Below are 17,603 nucleotides of genomic sequence, written 5' to 3'. Positions count from 1 at the left end.
ACAGAGCATGGTTGTTGCTGTATTCCCTACTTTAAAAATCATCTTAATTGCTATGTATATCAAACTGAAGATGACAGAATATAAGTTTTATGGGGGGAGTAAATATAACTTTAAAGCTTTCAACGAGATGCTTTATCAAATGATCTAAAAATCTAGTGTGGAATTCAAAATCACAAATCCCCATCACTTACCGCTGGAGACCCAAAGCTCCTACTACAATAGTAAGGAAATGAGGACTGAACGGAAATGTCCACTCTCATAAGGTTATCATTGAAAGCTTTGCTATACAAAATGGTAGCTCTTAGCCACATGTGGCTATTTAAATTCATTCACATTAATTGAGCACATATCAAGTGTTCAATAGCCACACATGGCTAGTAGCTACCATACTGAACAGGGCAGAATAGTCCATCACGGCAGCAAGTTTCACTGGACAGCTCTGAGTCCAGAAAAATCCAGTGTAGAAATCTTGTACCATCGCATCTAGGAAGAAGCCTCCTTGAATGAGAGGGACACTTCAGGTATGAAAGCTTGGTGAAGAGAATGCCACCTTCTCCCAGGAATGTGTCCCCTCAAGAAAAGAAGAAAAGCAATCATCCACTCTTAGAAAAGAAATGAAGCAATGTAGCTTTAAATTTCAGATGCAATGAATCTTATAGCACAGCATCTAGGGATGTCTTTGAAAGACACAGACAGTAATTGTGCTTTTGTACAACTGCAGACAGAAGCTACACAAACAATTGTGTCATGGCCAGGGACAAAAAATATTTGAACGAATGGACCACTGTTCTGAATCGCTTTCTCCAAGAGAATCCCCTATGCCAATATGAGGAAAGAAATGAAAAAGTTTTTATGTTGATGGTGTTCTATTAGTCAGATAAAGTATCTTTTAAATAGTGCTCTTAATTGCTTTGAATCACATTCTGACATTATACTAATCTCAAACTTTGTTGTTCCCTTTAGAACTCCTTTAGGAAATGTAGACATTCACGGAAATGCTTCTAAGGGGTAGCTGAGATCAGAATCTTCTGGGGAATTTTCCTTAATAAAACGAATTTCCTTGCAATTGGCTTTTTTAAAAAATGGCAGGATTTTACAGCATCTCTCGTTTCCTTTCCAACCCGCATTTAAAAGTGTCAATGGGAATCTAAATCCGTGCGATGAAAGAGGCATCTAAGTATTTGCTCACAATAACGAGAGCCAGGAGAATTAAAAGAGAGTAAGTACTTGAATGAAGTAAACAAACAGCAATCTGCTTATGAAATTCTCTGCCCCCTCACACACCAGAAAGATTTAAGAGACTTCACCCCTGACCAGTGATCCACACTATAAAAATTCTAAAAGACGGGCATTTGCATCAGAAAGACTACGGGAAATACATCCTCATCTCCTAATTCAAAACTTCGGGCATGGACTGATAATCTTAGGTGGCGTGTCCAGGGCAAACAAGAGGAACGGTAACATCCACCGAGGGGGTGGTGGGACCTGGTTTGGCTCCACCCCCTCCTGTGATGAGCTGGACATCTCTGTAAAGTGGGAATAACATCACCTGTCTTCTAAGTTACATAAGGCACGCACAGTCCCTAGCAAGGGGTCTAGGGAGAAGCATCTAGCAAGTGTGCACTCAGTGTCCACTGCTTTCCTTCTTTGAGGGTCCAGGTAACATGTCACTGCATTCAGAGAAGCCCTCGCCAACTTCAATTCTGCTCCCTGCTCGGGACTCCCGAAGTACCTGAACAGATTCCAGACAGAAAAGGAAAGGGGCAGAGAAAAGGAATTTGAAGTAGAGGATGGTGACATGGGCTCAGATGGTAAAAGAAGTAGGAGGTTTAGAAGAGTAAGTCCAGAATACCTGTAGCCTAAAGAAGACAGGTTAAAAAGGTAGGTTCTAGGAAATCATGTTACCGTTTTTACAGTATCCTGTACAAACTAAGCACTTGATAAATGAGCGTGGTTTATCCACCGAATTCGTGTCACATGCACTGCACACTCAGAGCCCTGTCCTCGTTAGGGGGTGCTGCCGAGGGGAGAGCCTGGAGGCAGGAAGGAGCTTTAGGAGGACCCTGGGTTGGAGTCACCACGCGCTGGGGATGAGGGTGAGAGGGATGGGAATGCAATCCCAGCTCGATCTTTCTAGAGACAGAATCTACAGGACTTGACAACCGATTATAAGTTGGGGGTATAGAGGGGAAGAAGAACTAAATAAGGCCAATTTTAAGCCTGATGGTCTAGGACAGTGGTTCCCACCCAGGGGCGAATGTGCCCCTCAAGGACATTTGGCAATGTCTGGAGATGGTTTGGGGTGTTGTGACATTGGGAGGTGGGGACGAGGCTACTGGCATCCAGTAGGTAGAGGCCAGGGATGCTGCCCAATATCATACAGTGCACAGGACCGCCCCCATCACAAAGAATGATCCCCCTCCCAATGCCAATGGTGGCGAGGGTGAGAAACCCTGAACAAGGAGATTGAGCATGACTTAGCAGAAATAGTCAGGAAGAATAGCTAGTTTGGAAAGCATGTAATTTAGGTTTAAATAAGTTGAGCTGGGATTGCTAGGAGAACATTCAGATAGACAAACAGGTCAAGCAGGCACCGGAACATGTTAAGTTCAAGTCAGTTAAATGAAGTATATATGTGTGCGGTCTACATCAGGGGTTGGCAAACACTTCTGTTAAGGGCCAGGTAGTAAGTAATGTTAGAGAAAGAGCTGGGACCAGCGGTAAGCATGGGCTTACTATGTATTTGCAGCTCTGAATGAGAATAGTGTCCTCTGTCTCACCAGTAATGGTGTATGGTTTGTGCCTAGGCTCTTGAGGGTGTCCCAGCCTCCACACAAACAACTTCTTCAGCGACCTTCCTCAACAGAAGTCCCTAACCCATTGTGCCGTGTTTGGTCTCACTAAGAACTTCTGTGGGTGCAGGGACTAGTGTTCAAAAGTCAAACGACTGGTCCACACTTGACCATGGAGCACAAGTGGTATGGAAAGGCAGACTCCAGGTAGAATGAGGGGCCAGGTCCCACACACAACAGATGTCAAAACCAGTCACGAGTAGGGATGAGGGCACTGGGCCATTTTTCCTCAAAAGAGGGAGAAAGCAGAGTGCTACTCAACAGTGGGCTGCCTGCCTTTCCCAGAGCAACTAACCTAGAGGCTAGCAACAGGAGAAGGCCCAGAAAGGGGGCAGGGATGGTGAGGAAGCATACTGCTAGTAGAACTGGTAGACATGGAACAATGTATCATTTTCGGGTAGATTAATTATTTTTCCTTTTTTTAACAGTGGACCCCAAAATGATTAGGATTATAAGTGGTCTGGTTTTTTCATGTACTTTATATTTAGTCATATTATTTCTATTTAGTTGCATATTATTTCAAAGGAGAGAGGAAAAGAAGGAGAGCAAACAAAACGAGTCTCAACTTCTGGCTTCACATATAACGACAAATTATACCTTCCTATATAACAACAAAAAGACGTTAGGTTACCATGAAAATTTTCAAAAACAAAGAGCCACTTACTTGCCAGTTCAATGATTTCCATCCTCTGTCCATCGACATCCTGACCTACAAAACTTAAGTCATTCTGCTCCAACTGACTGATCAGGCTTGGGTTCACCTGGAAAAACAAGAAATTAAGTGCCTTTGGGCAGCAGAGCCATAGAGACATATCAGCCTATGAAAATGCCCTCCATCAATGGGGTGGGTTTTCTATTTCAGTGATGCTCTTAACTAGTGGTTAATTTCTATATCCCACCCCCAAAGCCTATTTTTAAACTCATGATGAACCTGAGAAACAGTCTAGTCACAGCCCCGAAACCTGAGAGGCCCACCTTCTGTTGCTCAAAGATGAAATTCAAAAAGTAGGACTGTGACACAGATATTCCGACTTGGAACCTTGAGATTAGCTACTTATAGCCATCACCATATTTGCTTCTTCCCTTGAGTTATGTGTAATTAACTGTTTCTCCCCAAATCACAAATCTGCTTGAGGACTGAAACGACCTTATTTCCCTTGTGACTAACCCCAGTGCTTTCTTCACATAGAGTTACATAAAAGCTCCAAGGATTAGAAGCTTGAAGCAGTTTTTCTGCTAGAATATTGGTTATAGATGACAACCCGACGGCCTGGTGCTCAGCCCCTTCCCTCATTCTTTGCATCCCTAGTCCTTTCCCAAACTTTTCAGCCTCTTCTTCACAGAAATCACTAACTCATCTAAAATCAAAGTGGGGCCCCACCTGTCCTCCTCAATCTTAACCGTATATGTTTTTATTTTATTTTTTAACATTAGGCTAGTTCTCATAATTTGTAATTATTTTTCCTTTTTTTTAACAGCTTTATTGAGAAATAATTCACATACCATACAATTCACCCACTAACAGTGTACAACTCAATGGTTTTTAACACATTCACAGAGGATTTTAGCCATCGCCATAATGAATCCAAGAATAGGCCCTCTAACCATCATCCCCCTAATCCCATCATCACCTCCCCACTAGTCCTAGGCAACCACTAATTGACATTCTGTCTCTTTAGATTTGTCTGTTCTGGGCATTTCATGTTAATGGAACCATACAGTATGTGGTCTTTTGTAACTGGCTTCTTTCGTGAAGGATCATGTGTTTTAGGTTCGTGTCTATAGGAGCATGTATCAATATTTCATTTCCTTTTATTATCAAATAATTCCATCATATGGATAGACCACATTTCATTTACCCATTCATCAGATGATGGACATTTGGGGCGTTTCTACTTTTTCTTTTTTAGCTATTATGGATAATGCTGCTTTGACCGTTTGTATACAGTTGTTATATGCATGCACGTTTTCTTTTGTCTTGGGTTATATACCTAAGGATGGAATTACTGGGTCATATGATAACTCTGTGTTTAACTTTTCGAGGAGCTGCCAGATGATTTTCCAAAGTGGCCGCACCATTTTACATTCCTACCAACAATGTGTCATCACCAATACTTGTTATTATCTTTTTTCTAAGATTTTTATTTATTTAACAGAGAGAGAGCACAAGCAGGGGGAGAGGCAGGCAGAGGGAGAAGGAGAAGCAGACTCCCCACTGAGCAGGGAGCTCCACGCGGGGCTCGATCCCAGGACCCCGGGATCAGGACCGGAGCCAAAGGCAGACGCTTAATGACTGAGCCACCCAGATGCCCCTATTATCTGTCTTTTGATTATAGCCAGCCTAGTGGGTAGGAGGTGGTATCTCTTTGTGGTTTTGATTTGCATTTCCCTGATGATAAATGACGTTGAACACCTCACCTCTTCATTTGCTTATTGGCCATTTGTGTATCTTTTTTGGAGAGATGTCTGTTCAGAATCTTTGCCATTATTTAATATTCAGTTGTAAGAATTCTTTATATAGTCTAGAGAGAAGTACCTTATCTGATATCTGATTTCATCTGTACTTATTTTATCTGTTATTTTATTTTGTGTCCTGTCCATTAGAATGTAAGCTCCCTAACAGGAGAGAGACTGTGTGTCTTTCCCCCTTCCATCTCTAGTGCATATCAGATACGAAATAAGTATGCAGGAATGGATGGCCACACCAATGTGTGCACAGTATTTCTTACACCTTCTGGCTACCACCTAGGCAAAGCAGCTCAATAGTTTCTGGTCCCACCAGTTGGGCCGGTTCCCAGTGGAAAGAAGACCAAAAATGGCCTATACTCAGCAAATTGCTCCCTAATTGTAGTGACACTGTTGGTAGCCTACCCGACATCGATTCCCATTGGTCCTCCCTCCAAACAGAACCCTTGACTTTTTCCGGCATCTACGCCACCCCCACAGGACCCATGGGACTCCATCTCCCCCATTCTAGAAGTTGGCCCTGACTAGTCTAAGCCAAACATGATAAAGCTATCCCTGTTGGCTGATGAATGATGCAAGAACCCAGGTTTAACTCTGGTTTAGCTTTGCCCTTGCGATGGTTACTAGTTCACAGGTGGGCAGGTAATCTATACTGATCCAGTCAGACTGAAGAAAAACTTCCATGTCTAAGAGAGATGCGTATTGCCTCAGCTGCTGCTGGTAACCACCTTGCAGCTAGGAGAGAGACCAGCCTAAGGGCAAAGCAAACACACAGAGAAAAGGTAAGGCCAATAGAATCCCAGAAATAGTAGAAGCCCTGATCATACCACGCCTGGAGCCTACTCAGCCTCTGAACTACGTATTACCTGATATAACAAATTTCCTTATTGTTGAGGCTAGTCTGAGTGAATAATGAGCAGGGTTTTTGATTCTAACTAACCAAAAGCATCCTAATCGATACTCCAATAACCCTGGTATAGACAGCCCGCGTTTTGAGGAACCTATGCTTCTCATGTGACAATCTCAATGATAACTCTTATTAATCATGTGACACTAAGCCGCATGCTCAATGGAGAATTCCGAAGAGGTTCCCAAATGAAGAATCCGTTATGGGATAGCCAGAGATGCCTCCTTATCCTGAGAGGTATACGGTTCAGAAGATGTAAGTTCTCTTTTCCCAAACCTGCCAAAATAAAGGACTAAGGAGAAGGACGATGCCCTTCTCTCGGTCTAGGAGACAACAGTTAGGGGAACCTAGAACACTGATGTGTCCTGTGTGCAGATAGGTAAGACTTTGCCTTTGAAAAGCCAAGAAGGGCAGTGTCCCCATCCCAACTGCCCTCCTCTGGTAAATCTGGCATGAGTCCCCTGAGCCCGATGGATAGCACCGAGCCGGACGCCTTTCCCGGAGGCCCGCGTGTAATCACTGGAGGTCTCTGACCTAGGCACCTACACCCCGCAGTCATTCAGTTGTAGGCCGTACCTCATACCGGTGTCTGTGTCTTTCTTCTATAAAAGGGACATCACCATAAAGTTTCCCTGTAAAGATACAAGAGTGAAATTAAGATCAAAGTAATCAGCTTTGGAACCACATCCAGAGCATATGTGTGGAGGATGTCTCTTTGACCTCTAGCCATAGATCAGAGGCCTCAAAATTACCTGGACTCCAGATAGTCATCTAGATTTTCTTCTCTTCCAGTACAGAACAGCAATAGCTTTCGGAAACCCTGCAGCAATTCTCAAGTAAGCCATCAGCACCGCACAAAGGGAAGCCCTCTGTTATACGAGTCCACCATGACGTCCAACAGATGGACGTCCTGCCTTTCCACACCTGCCTGCCCTAAGTACTGAGAGGCGGAGTAACATCTGAGCACCACTGCTCCTGTGCAGACTCCTAACAGGGCTCATTTTACAAAAGAAGAAAATGACACCGAAGGAATGGAAATGAAACCGAAGGACTTGCCCAAAGCCCCGCCCCACTGGCAGCACAGTCCGATCTTGAGCCCAGGCCCCCTCACACCTGGTCCGCACTTGCTCCACCATACCAGCTGCCTCTGTGTACTGGCCAAATAATTGGTTTACACCCCGCCTTAAAAATATGCCTGTCCTTTGACTCTAAAAATTCAGCCTCTAAGAATTTACCCCTGAAAATAGAAACGAAGACAAGCGTTCACCACGAAGATGTGCACTGCCTCGTTCTTTAACAGTGAACAACTGGAAACAAGCTGAGCACCAGGCGCAGAGGAGTGCTGGATTAAACGAGAGCACATCTATACCAACAGCTCTTAACCAGTAGTGCGCGGCTGGCGGTCATGTGTCGCTAAAATGTGCCTGTGTCGCCGTGGTTGCCGCAGCCCCGAGCAGCACGTTGGGCATGACCTATTCAGCAACGGGCACAATTGGGGGGGGTCCAGTGACTGCGGTGTCAGGTGGATGGCAATGGCATCCGTCACCAGACCCCTCTCAAGAAGAGCCCCCCCCCACCCCGATCATGTGGAGCAGCAGGACGCACTACCACCAAGTGGGTGATAGCCCTGGAGCATTGGGAGGGGACCAACCACGCCTCCCTCAGAGCCAACCCTCGTGACGCAGGCCCCTGGCACACAGCCAAGGGAGGAGAAGACCTGCCGCCAGTGCTAGAACACATCGCCCAACTCCAACAGAATCGGGAGCAGGGCTCAGTTCCACAGGCAGGGGATTGTCAGACTCTCTGAGACACCATAAGGCTGCAGAGCAGAGAACCAAGAGAGACCAAATGCCTCGTGTCTCCTCTGAGCTTTTGACTTGGATAAAGAAAGCACAAATTGGTTGCATTCTCCTATGACTTGGTATGAACATCTATCACGACTGAACTTCTATTTTGCAATTTTGTCCATGTAGACTCAGCTCCCTGGAGATGATGTTAGTCATAGTGAATATTTACCAGGCATTCTAGAAAAATTGGAAATCGTGGGGACAGGGAGCTACTTTAAGAGAACTCCAACATGCCACCAAGAGTGCAGTCATTCAAGACAGAGCCTTTGTACTCAAACTATCGGTTCATAAAAATGAAAGGAAAAATGGCAACTAATAGCACAATGACGACCAGCTGGAAAAAATAGAAGCATATATGTCATTGTGAAGTTACAAGAAAAATCATTTGAAAGCTCTGGACCTAACTTGGAGAGGATCCTGATTCCCTTAGGACCTCTGACTTTGTGATTGATCTTTTCTTCCTATGGTCCAAAATTTCTTCTCTGCTTTCTCCATTACAACAGATGACTTCGAAATCCAATAATAGAGCCAAAATACTAACAGATGGTGAAGAAAATGGCAAACATCTCCGAGTTAGGATATAAGGAATTATATCTTCGAGTCATCAGGACTAGCAGGATATAGCGCAACCTTTTGAAGCCGTGATGGCCGGCACATACTGCCTGGCTTAAGGCAAATTTTGGGTTTGCGAAGGTATCACAAAAGTGACAGGAAGACAGGGCTGTGTAGTGACTCTGGAACCAGGCCACCTGGCTCTAAATTGCACTACACAATTGAATGGATGTGTGGCTTGGGCAAATTATTTCACCCCTCTGCCTCAGCTTCTTCATCTGTAAAATGGGGATTGTGATAGTCCTATTTCATAGGGTTGTTGTGAGGATTAAATAAAGCGCTTGGAACCGTAAGCAAACCATGTGACTGCTAGTGTTATCTCTAGACTATGAAATCCAAGTAGGAAGAATGGAAGCCAGAACCTAAGCTCTACAAGATAATGATAATGGACAAGATAAGGACCCATCCCCTCAATTCCTGCAACCAGTCAACTGGCGTCTAGCACAGAAGCAGGTACTTAATAAATATTTGTTTAGGCGCGCCTGGGTGGCTCAGTCGGCTAAGCGTCTGCCTTCGGTTCAGGTCATGATCCCAGGGTCCTGGGATTGAGCCCTGTGTTGGGCTCCCTGCTCCGTGGGGAGCCTGCGTCTCCCTCTCCCACTCCCCCTGCTTGTGTTCTCTTGCTCTCTGTCAAATAAATAAAATCTTTAAATATATAAATAAATAAATATTTGTTTAATGAATGGCTCATTCTCCCTATATATACATATATGGTATATAACAAAACATGTTTTTAGGACTTTGGAAATATTGTTTCATGCACTCCAATTCTTCCCTGATCACCTACAAATCTGTCAAGAATGAATTTATAAAACTAATCCATTGCCATATCCATGAAAAAAATTAAAATTTCCTTTATAACTATATGTCGAGAGTCAACTCAGAATGTTACCAGTCCAGTTCTATTTGAAAAAAAAAAAAAATCAAAATAAAACCAAGACTGCTCATTCCGGGGCCTTGGCCCCAGGGATTCTGATTTGGTTACTCTCAGGAGAGGTCCTGGGCATGTGGGTTTTTACAAAGCACCACGAGCGACTCCGGGTGCATTCCAGATTAGGCACCGCTGATCCATACTGTTGCTGAAAGTGCTGTAGGAGGACAATCAATGACCATCAGTGACAAGGCAAGCCACTAGCTGCGGCTGACTGCAGAGTGTATCTGGGCGTGGAGTGAAAAGACTGAGGGGTAGATACACCATGTTGTGAGGAGCAGTTCTCTGGATGGATTTATCAAGCACTCGTGCCCTACGATGATCTTAGGCACAGGGGGAAATCCTCAACAAAGCAACACAGTCTTCTTTTCTATCCTAGTCTTTCTGGAGGCAAAATCAAATGCAACAGAGATTAACTGCACATAAGCTTCACGCTCCCTTAAGAAGCAAGCGGGGGGACGCGGTGTCTGGGTGGCTCAGTCAGCTAAGCGTCTGCCTTGGGCTCGGGTCGGGTCCTGATCCGGGGGTCCTGGGATGGAGCCCCCCAGCATCCAGCTCCCTGCTCAGTTGGGAGTCTGCTTCTCCCTCTCCTTCTGGGCCTCTTCCCCCTGCTTGTGTGCACACACACACTCTCTCTCGCTCTCTTTTTGAACTGTACACTTAAATGGTTAAGACGGGGGGCGCCTGGGTGGCTCAGTCGGTTAAGCGTCTGCCTTCAGCCCAGGTCAGGATCCCAGGGTCCTGCTATTGAGTCCCACCCCGCGCTCCTTGCTCGGCAGGGAGCCTGCTTCTTCCTCTCCCTCTGCCCCTCCCTCTGCTTGTGCGCTCTCTCTCTCTGACAAATAAATAAATCAAGTCTTTTTTAAAAAATGGTTAAGATGGTAAATTTGATGTTACGTGTATTCTACCACAATTAAAATTTGAAAAAGTAAAAGGCTATACAGCCCCATTCTTGCCCCCACTGCTCACTCTTCCCCTAACTTACCCTTTATCCAAACCTCCCATCCCCATCCTTTGCAACTTGGTTTTTTGTTCCTGTTATTTTACTGAACTGCTCTCAGAAAAAAATGCAGCAGATGTGTCTTCAGCTGGGACGTGAGTAACCCCCCCTTTCCCCATCTGTGACCTTTACTCCTTCCCCATTTACTAGCTCTTCATCCTCAACTGGGGACACCTGCCCAGAACCGTACCCTCCCTTCTTCCCCCACTTTCACTCCTGAAAGCCATCCCCCCTATGCTCTTGACCCCCATTCTGTATCTTCTGAACCTTATCTTCCACCTGGGCTCCACATTTCCTATTTCCAGGGGGCTAGAAGAAATCACCCATGGCACGTCCAAAAGGTAAAATCATTACCTGATGGGCTTCGTCACCTCTTCCCTCTAGGCAGAACTGCCTTGCCTTTGCCCAAACATCTTTTAACTGCTGTACCAATGCCTTAATTTGACTCACTTTTAAGACTGCCCGGACCTGTGCCCTGTGCTAATTAGGCACTACAAGGGGCTAGAGTTCTCTGTGTATGTACAAGGGTCTCCTGGTGTTTGTCTAATTCAGAGATCCCAAGAGGCTGCCCAGGGTATAGAATATTTGGTGTATTTGGTTTGCATGGTGTTGGCAAACACACAGTGTTTTAAAAATGAATAAGTTGCCAACATTTAGAAACCAGGAGATTTCTCATAAAACTCCAGATTTCCAGATTCTCTTGAAAATTTAGAAGACTGGCAACAGTGAATCCACAGTTCTTCATGCAACTATCAGTTTTAGCGGTTACTCCTTTGAGGGGTCAAGTGCTTGTCACTTTGCCCCAGTCCCCACCATTCCCTACCTCCTCTCCAACGCTAAGGCCTGATGTAGCTGCCACTGATTGTTGAGCTTAAGCTGTGGCATTTCTTACACCTGGCTGTTGGACGCGTTTGCATTCCGGCTCAGTCCTTTGTTGACTCAGTGCCTGTGTCCCTCCTCAAGCCAAGCATGTGGTTTCAGACTGGCTTTCAGAAGCCAGAGGTGGGGTCTTCACTTTCTGCACTCCCTGCTCTTCTCCCACAAGACACCCCCCCGAGACCTGTGGAACCCTGTCTTGGGGGCTCTCAGCACAAGGCAGCTTTCAGTTCTGTGAGCTGTTTCGGTCTTTTTATTCCCTCTTTAATTAAGGTCCAGCTATTTGATAGAGTGAGGTGGTCAAGAGTTCAGGCTCAGAAATCAGCTGAGTGACTTTCTAACAGATGACTTAAGCAGGCTAAGATGCCTTTCTGTCTCGTGCAAAATCCGACCGGGTCCTGGGGTGTTTAAAGGAATAACCGAAACGATGCACAGAACGTCCTCGTTACTGATGCTTAGAAAGTGCGCAAGCGGGGCCAGCGACTATCTTTCTCCTTCCTTATTTATTACTTTTGGATTTTGCTATACCATTTCTTCAGTTTTTATAAAACATCTCATTTCTTTTGAGCATCTAAACTCCTCCTCTTTCTCTAATTTTATTTTTCGTGATCTGCTTTTATCTCAACTTGCTAGTATAAAAATGCTCCCTTTCTATTTTTAAAATGTGAATCCTTGCCTTTAACGCCACATTACAGCGTTACATGTTTTTTCATTGCTTGTATCTCTTTCCCCCCACCCCGACTTCGTATTCTTATCCCATTTTTAACATCTCTTTTCTTAGACTTTTTTGTATGCTTCGGCTAGTCCATATTAGCAGGTAGGGAGCAAGGAGACTAGAACAGAGGGACTGGAGAGAACGTGTAACGCAAGGAGGATGCCTGCTCCCCTTCTCCTCAGGCTCACCCCCTTCTCCCCTCCCCCTGTCCTAGCAGACCCCATTCTTTTTTTAGTATATTCTTTTTTTAAAACGTTTTTATTTGAGTGTAGCTCACCCACAATGTTCCATTAGTTTCAGGTGTACAACATAGTGATTTGATGACTATACTATGTTATGCTGTGCTCCCCATGTGTAGCTCCCGTCTGTCACCATGCAGCACCATTACAATACCACTGACTGTAGTCCCTCTACCTTTAGTCCCATACTTATTTATTCCATAACTGGAAGCCTGTATCTCCCACTTCCCTTCACCCATTTTGCCCATCACCACCCGCCCCCGGCAACCATCGGTTTGTTCTCTGTATTTATCTATACAATTCTGCTTTTCATTTATTTATTCATTTGTTTTTTTAGATTCCATATTATGAGTGAAATCAAATGGTATTTGCCTTTTTCAGTCTGACTTACATAACTTAGCATAATACCCTCTAGGTCCATCCATGTTATTGTAAATGGTAAGATCTTGTCCTTTTTTTGTGGCTGAGTAATATTCCTCTGTGTGTGTGTGTGTGTGTGTGTGTACCACAGCTTCTTTAAGCATTCATCTATCGATGGACACTTAGGTTGCTTACATATCTTGGCTGCCATAAACATAGGGGTGCATATATATTTTTTAAATTAGTGTTTTCATTTTCTTTGGGTAAATTCCCAGTAGTGGAATTACTGAATCACATGGTATTTTATTTATTATTATTATTTTTTAAAGATTTTATTTATTTATTTGACAGAGAGAGAGAGATCACAAGTAGGCAGACAGGCAGGCAGAGGGAGAGGGAGAAGCAGGCTCCCCGCTGAGCAGGGAGCCCGATGTGGGGCTCGATCCCAGGACACTGGGATCATGACCTGAGCTGAAGGCAGACGCTTAACTGAATGAGCCACCCAGGCGCCCCATCACATGGTATGTTAATACTAGGTCATACCCAGAGCTTTGAGAGACTCACAGGTCACATTGTATTGGAATATACCCTTCACATTAAGGATCCTAACAGCGACACTCAAACAGTGCTTTTTCTGTGCCAGGCACTGAAGGACTGAAGGACTCACATGTATATTTGATTTAACGCTCACAAGAACCCCATGAGGCAGGAGGCATTCTGATGTCCGTTTTCCAGATGCAGAAACCTCAGTGTCATGCGGTAAGTAGCTACGCAGCGAGGGACTGAGAGCTGGGACTGGAGGGGGCCTCCAGTGAATGGGGCAATGAGGCTGGGCTGTTAACCACTCCACTAGTTCCCACGGGGGAGATGCTTGGCACAGAGCTGGTTCAGTAAGGGACATGCCTCCTGTTGTCAGGATTAAAGGAGCTACGTCATGTCCCAGACCTGTAAGCCCCCATATCCACAAATACACCTTAGAGAAGGGTTTCCCCAGCAAAAGGCAAGAAGGAGCAGGGCAGACAGCTACCCTGCAGCGTGGCCCATCAGCAGGGAGGCCGGGAGGCTGGCCAGCGGGCACACTCCGCTCAGGAGGCGCTCCCTTCCCATAGGTCTCGGCACGACAAATTCACCGTGGCATGGACTTTCAGCGTCCCTAAATCCCTGGTGGCCTCTTTTAAACTGTTTTGTAAATCACCTCATTAACCGAACCTAGGCTTTTTGTATGGCATGATTATTTTCTTAAACTTCCTAACAATCTAATCACACCAGGAACTAGAAGCTGTTTTTCTCTACCCATGCCCTGATAAAAGATAAGAAAGCAAGAGCAATTTTTCTAGCCAGTGAAAATTTGTTCCACCATATCCCCCTTTCCTTCAGTCCCTTCAAATTCGAGATTGACCAATCTGCATTTCCAACGCCATGAATTTAACCCAGATCTTAACACTGGGACTCATTCCATACCTCCCTAATTGGCCTGTTGCCTGTTCTCTCAGAACAAAACCCTTTTTCTCTTACAGTAAGGCAGAACCAAGTGTTTTAGCCAAGTCCTCCCCCCTTATTATGAGGAAATGCAGAGAAGATCCCAAAAAGGAATAAAGTCTTCTCCTAAAGCATTCAATTTCCATTTGCCATGGCCTCCTCCAGCCTAGACTCTGGCACACTCCCTGCCAGCATCATCCTGAGGAGCTCTCCCCAGCCTCCATTGCCAGCTGACGTTTGTCCCCTGGTTGTCTGCCCTGAGGATGGGGGTCATCTTCTCAGAACTCTGATGGGAAGTCACCAGGGCCTGGTCTCCAGTTGCATACACTGCACTGAAGAGGGCTTCTAATTCCTTCCAAAATGTTATGCCACGTTCTCCACTGGACTGGACACCCCTAGAGGGCAAAATGGTACCCATTCACTTTTAACAACCCCGCAGCCCAGTGCTATGCTCATGGGGTGGCCCTTTCCCTCCTCTGCCCAACCCCCCCACCTCCCACCCCTACCCCAGGCACTCAGGTCTACTCTGCACCTTTCCACCCCGGCAGGATTCCTGTTTCTAAATGCAAGGGCTCCCTAACCATTTGGGTGTTGGTTTAGAGGACAGAGTTTCTCAAACTGCATACCAAATATGGGATTGCTTTAAATCGAGTTGACTCTAGCATTCCTACCAGTGCATATACACACCAGATTGAGCAGCATTAAAACATGCTACCTGCATGGTCCAAAAAGCATATTCTTTCTGGTAGGTGGTGTTAGGTTGGAAAACCACACTCAGCACAGACAAAGACGTGTTTCGTTTCCTGGATCTCTCAGCAACATGTCTGGGATCTGACCAAAAAAGTTAAGCCTGAGGACTGTAATATTTTGGAAACAATAACCATCAAACAAGTTGTCAGCCATCCCCGTAATGAGCTCTGAACCGTGTCTGAATTGCTTTGTACTTTACTACGTTCCCATGTCTCACACTCGGTGGAGAGCCAAAAGCAAACTGATAAAGTTTATTTTTGGGAGTCTCAAAACCCTCTCATAACAAAGCTCCCTGGTGCTTTCCCTGGCTCCTCTCTCACCTGAGCCTGATCCACTCCATCTCTAAACATACCTCTTTTTTTTTTTAAAGATGTTATTTATTTATTTATTTGAGAGAGCGAGCATGAGAGAGAGCATGAGAGGGAAGAGGGTCAGAGGGAGAAGCAGACTCCCTGCTGAGCAGGGAGCCCGACGCGGGACTCGATCCTGGGACTCCAGGATCATGACCTGAGCCGAAGGCAGCCACTTAACCAACTGAGCCACCCATACCTCTTTCTAGATTTCTGACTCTTCAAAGCACCCCATTTAATACTTAACCTGCTCTGCACCATTTCTCCCTGCTTTTCAGATGTCATCTAATGAGTTAATCAACCAAGTAATGGTCTCACTATGAGACAAGTCCTGCCATCTATGTATCCAGATAAAATGTTGTTTTGGAAAATTGAGGTGTAATTTACACGCAATGAAATATACATATCTGAAGGGTAGAGCTGTTGAAGGAGTTTAACAATAGTAGTGTTTTAAGAGTTGCATTTTGGAGAGTGATTATAACTGTGGGCTGTGGAGCCAGGGCCATCTGTTGGAGTAGAAGACTAGGAACTATGCAAGAAGAGTGATCCGGGCCTGTTCTGACCACCCACTGACCATAAGACACTTCCCCTCTGTGCCCATTTCCTTGCTGAAAAATATTGATTGGGTCAGATGGCTTCCGAAAGCCCTCTTGACCTTATTCTGACACTAAATAGGATATTTAGGCCGGCAAGTGGACAAGCTGGGAGATGTCCTTGAACGCTCCCCAGGAGGGTAACAGCCTCACTGCCTGGGCCTTACCCTTCATTCAGCCTGTGCTTCTTTTGTGTTTGGCAAGCAAGCCATGGCAACTCTGAGGCAAAACAGGATTCCCCTGTTTTTGTTCAGCCCTTGAACTTAGAATGATTTTTACATTTTCAAATGGTTGAAAAAAAAATCAAAAGAAGAATAATATTTCATGACGCCCAAAAATTACATGAAATTCACATTTCAGTGTCCATAAATAAAGGAACCTAAATTGGAACGTAGCCACACTCGTTCACTTACATATTTGCCTACAGCTGCTTGTTTACACTACAATGGCAGAGTTGAGCTGTTGGCATCAAAGACCGTGTGGCCCCCAAAGCTGAAAATATGTACTGTGTGGGCTTTTACAGAAAACGTTTACCAAGCCCTGGTTTAGGCCATGTAGGTTATAGACTCTGGGCTGGTAGATCTCCCCCTTCACATGTTTAAGTGTTAGTAGGAACATGGGCAGTATATACACAAGTAAACCAACATTTTGGGGTGGGGGGCACCTTCCACTTTGTGGTAATGAAAAGAAATGGAAAATAGAGTACTCTAATAGAGGCCCTTTTTGTTTTTGCTAGGAGAGCAAAAAGAAAAATAATAAAAAGACTAGAGAAAGCAAGAAAAGTACAGTAGAGTTAACATCACCATGAACTGGTTCACCTCTCCCTTCAAACAATCTGGCAGAATTATCAGTCATAAAAGTGTTTATACCCTTTGACCGAATAGTCTGACTCCTGGAAATCTATCCTAAGGAAACAATCAAAAGAATATAAACACGATGTCAAGATGTTTGCATCAGCATTTTTCTAACAAAAGGTTGCAGGGGCGCCTGGGTGGCTCAGTCGGGTAAGCGTCTGCCTTCGGCTCGGGTCATGGTCCCAGGGTCCTGGGATGGAGCCCCGCATCGGGCTCCCTGCTCCGCGGGAAGCCTGCTTCTCCCTCTCCCACTCTCCCTGCTTGTGTTCCCTCTCTCACTGTGTCTCTCTCTGTCAAATAAATAAATAAAATCTTTAAAAAAAAAATGTTGGAAACAACCTGCAGTGTTTAGCAATAAGAAATGAATCAGTAGATTATGCTTCCTTAATTCAATGAAATATTTTATGCCCAAGTAATAAACACAAAGACTAGGTACATAAAACATTATTCTACAACAAAAGGCTATATAAAAACTAAGCATGATAGATAAAGTTTCGAAAACATCATGCATGTGCAATTAATACTAAGGTGAAGTGTTACAGAAAAAATATCTTATTGGTGAAGACCTGTGAACCAGCTTTGACAATTCCCCACACACTGCCCTTAGTCCTTTAATAAGAAAAAGCCTCTGTAGGCAAGGACAGCACATACATCCAGAATGCAGGACAGGAGTAAGCCTCTGGGAACATGTTTCTTACAAACAGAGCAAATGATGATTAGTACTTTGGTCCAACTCAATTTATACCTGTAATCTCCACTTTAGAAAACTCAA

General features: G+C 44.8%; 1 protein-coding gene across 4 annotated transcripts in view; it reads right to left on the bottom strand.

The window, feature by feature from the left end:
* Positions 1–17,603, bottom strand: part of CTPS2 (CTP synthase 2) — a 100,793-nt gene that overhangs the window by 13,991 nt on the left and 69,199 nt on the right. For all 4 annotated transcript variants that reach the window (XM_025857682.2, XM_025857686.2, XM_025857683.2 and 1 more), the window contains exons 15-16: positions 6,802–6,857; positions 3,517–3,613 (exon numbers count right to left, since the gene is read on the bottom strand). In XM_025857682.2, the coding sequence (XP_025713467.1) occupies positions 3,517–3,613; positions 6,802–6,857 (153 nt within the window). The remainder of the gene's footprint in view (positions 1–3,516; positions 3,614–6,801; positions 6,858–17,603) is intronic.

The sequence above is a fragment of the Callorhinus ursinus genome, unplaced genomic scaffold (assembly GCF_003265705.2).
Source record: "Callorhinus ursinus isolate GAN/ISIS: 27379988/994484 unplaced genomic scaffold, GSC_fseal_2.0 scaffold16, whole genome shotgun sequence".
NCBI lineage: Eukaryota > Metazoa > Chordata > Mammalia > Carnivora > Otariidae > Callorhinus > Callorhinus ursinus.
The sequence above is the reverse complement of the archived record's forward strand: the minus strand, read 5'-3'. Positions and strand labels throughout refer to the sequence as shown.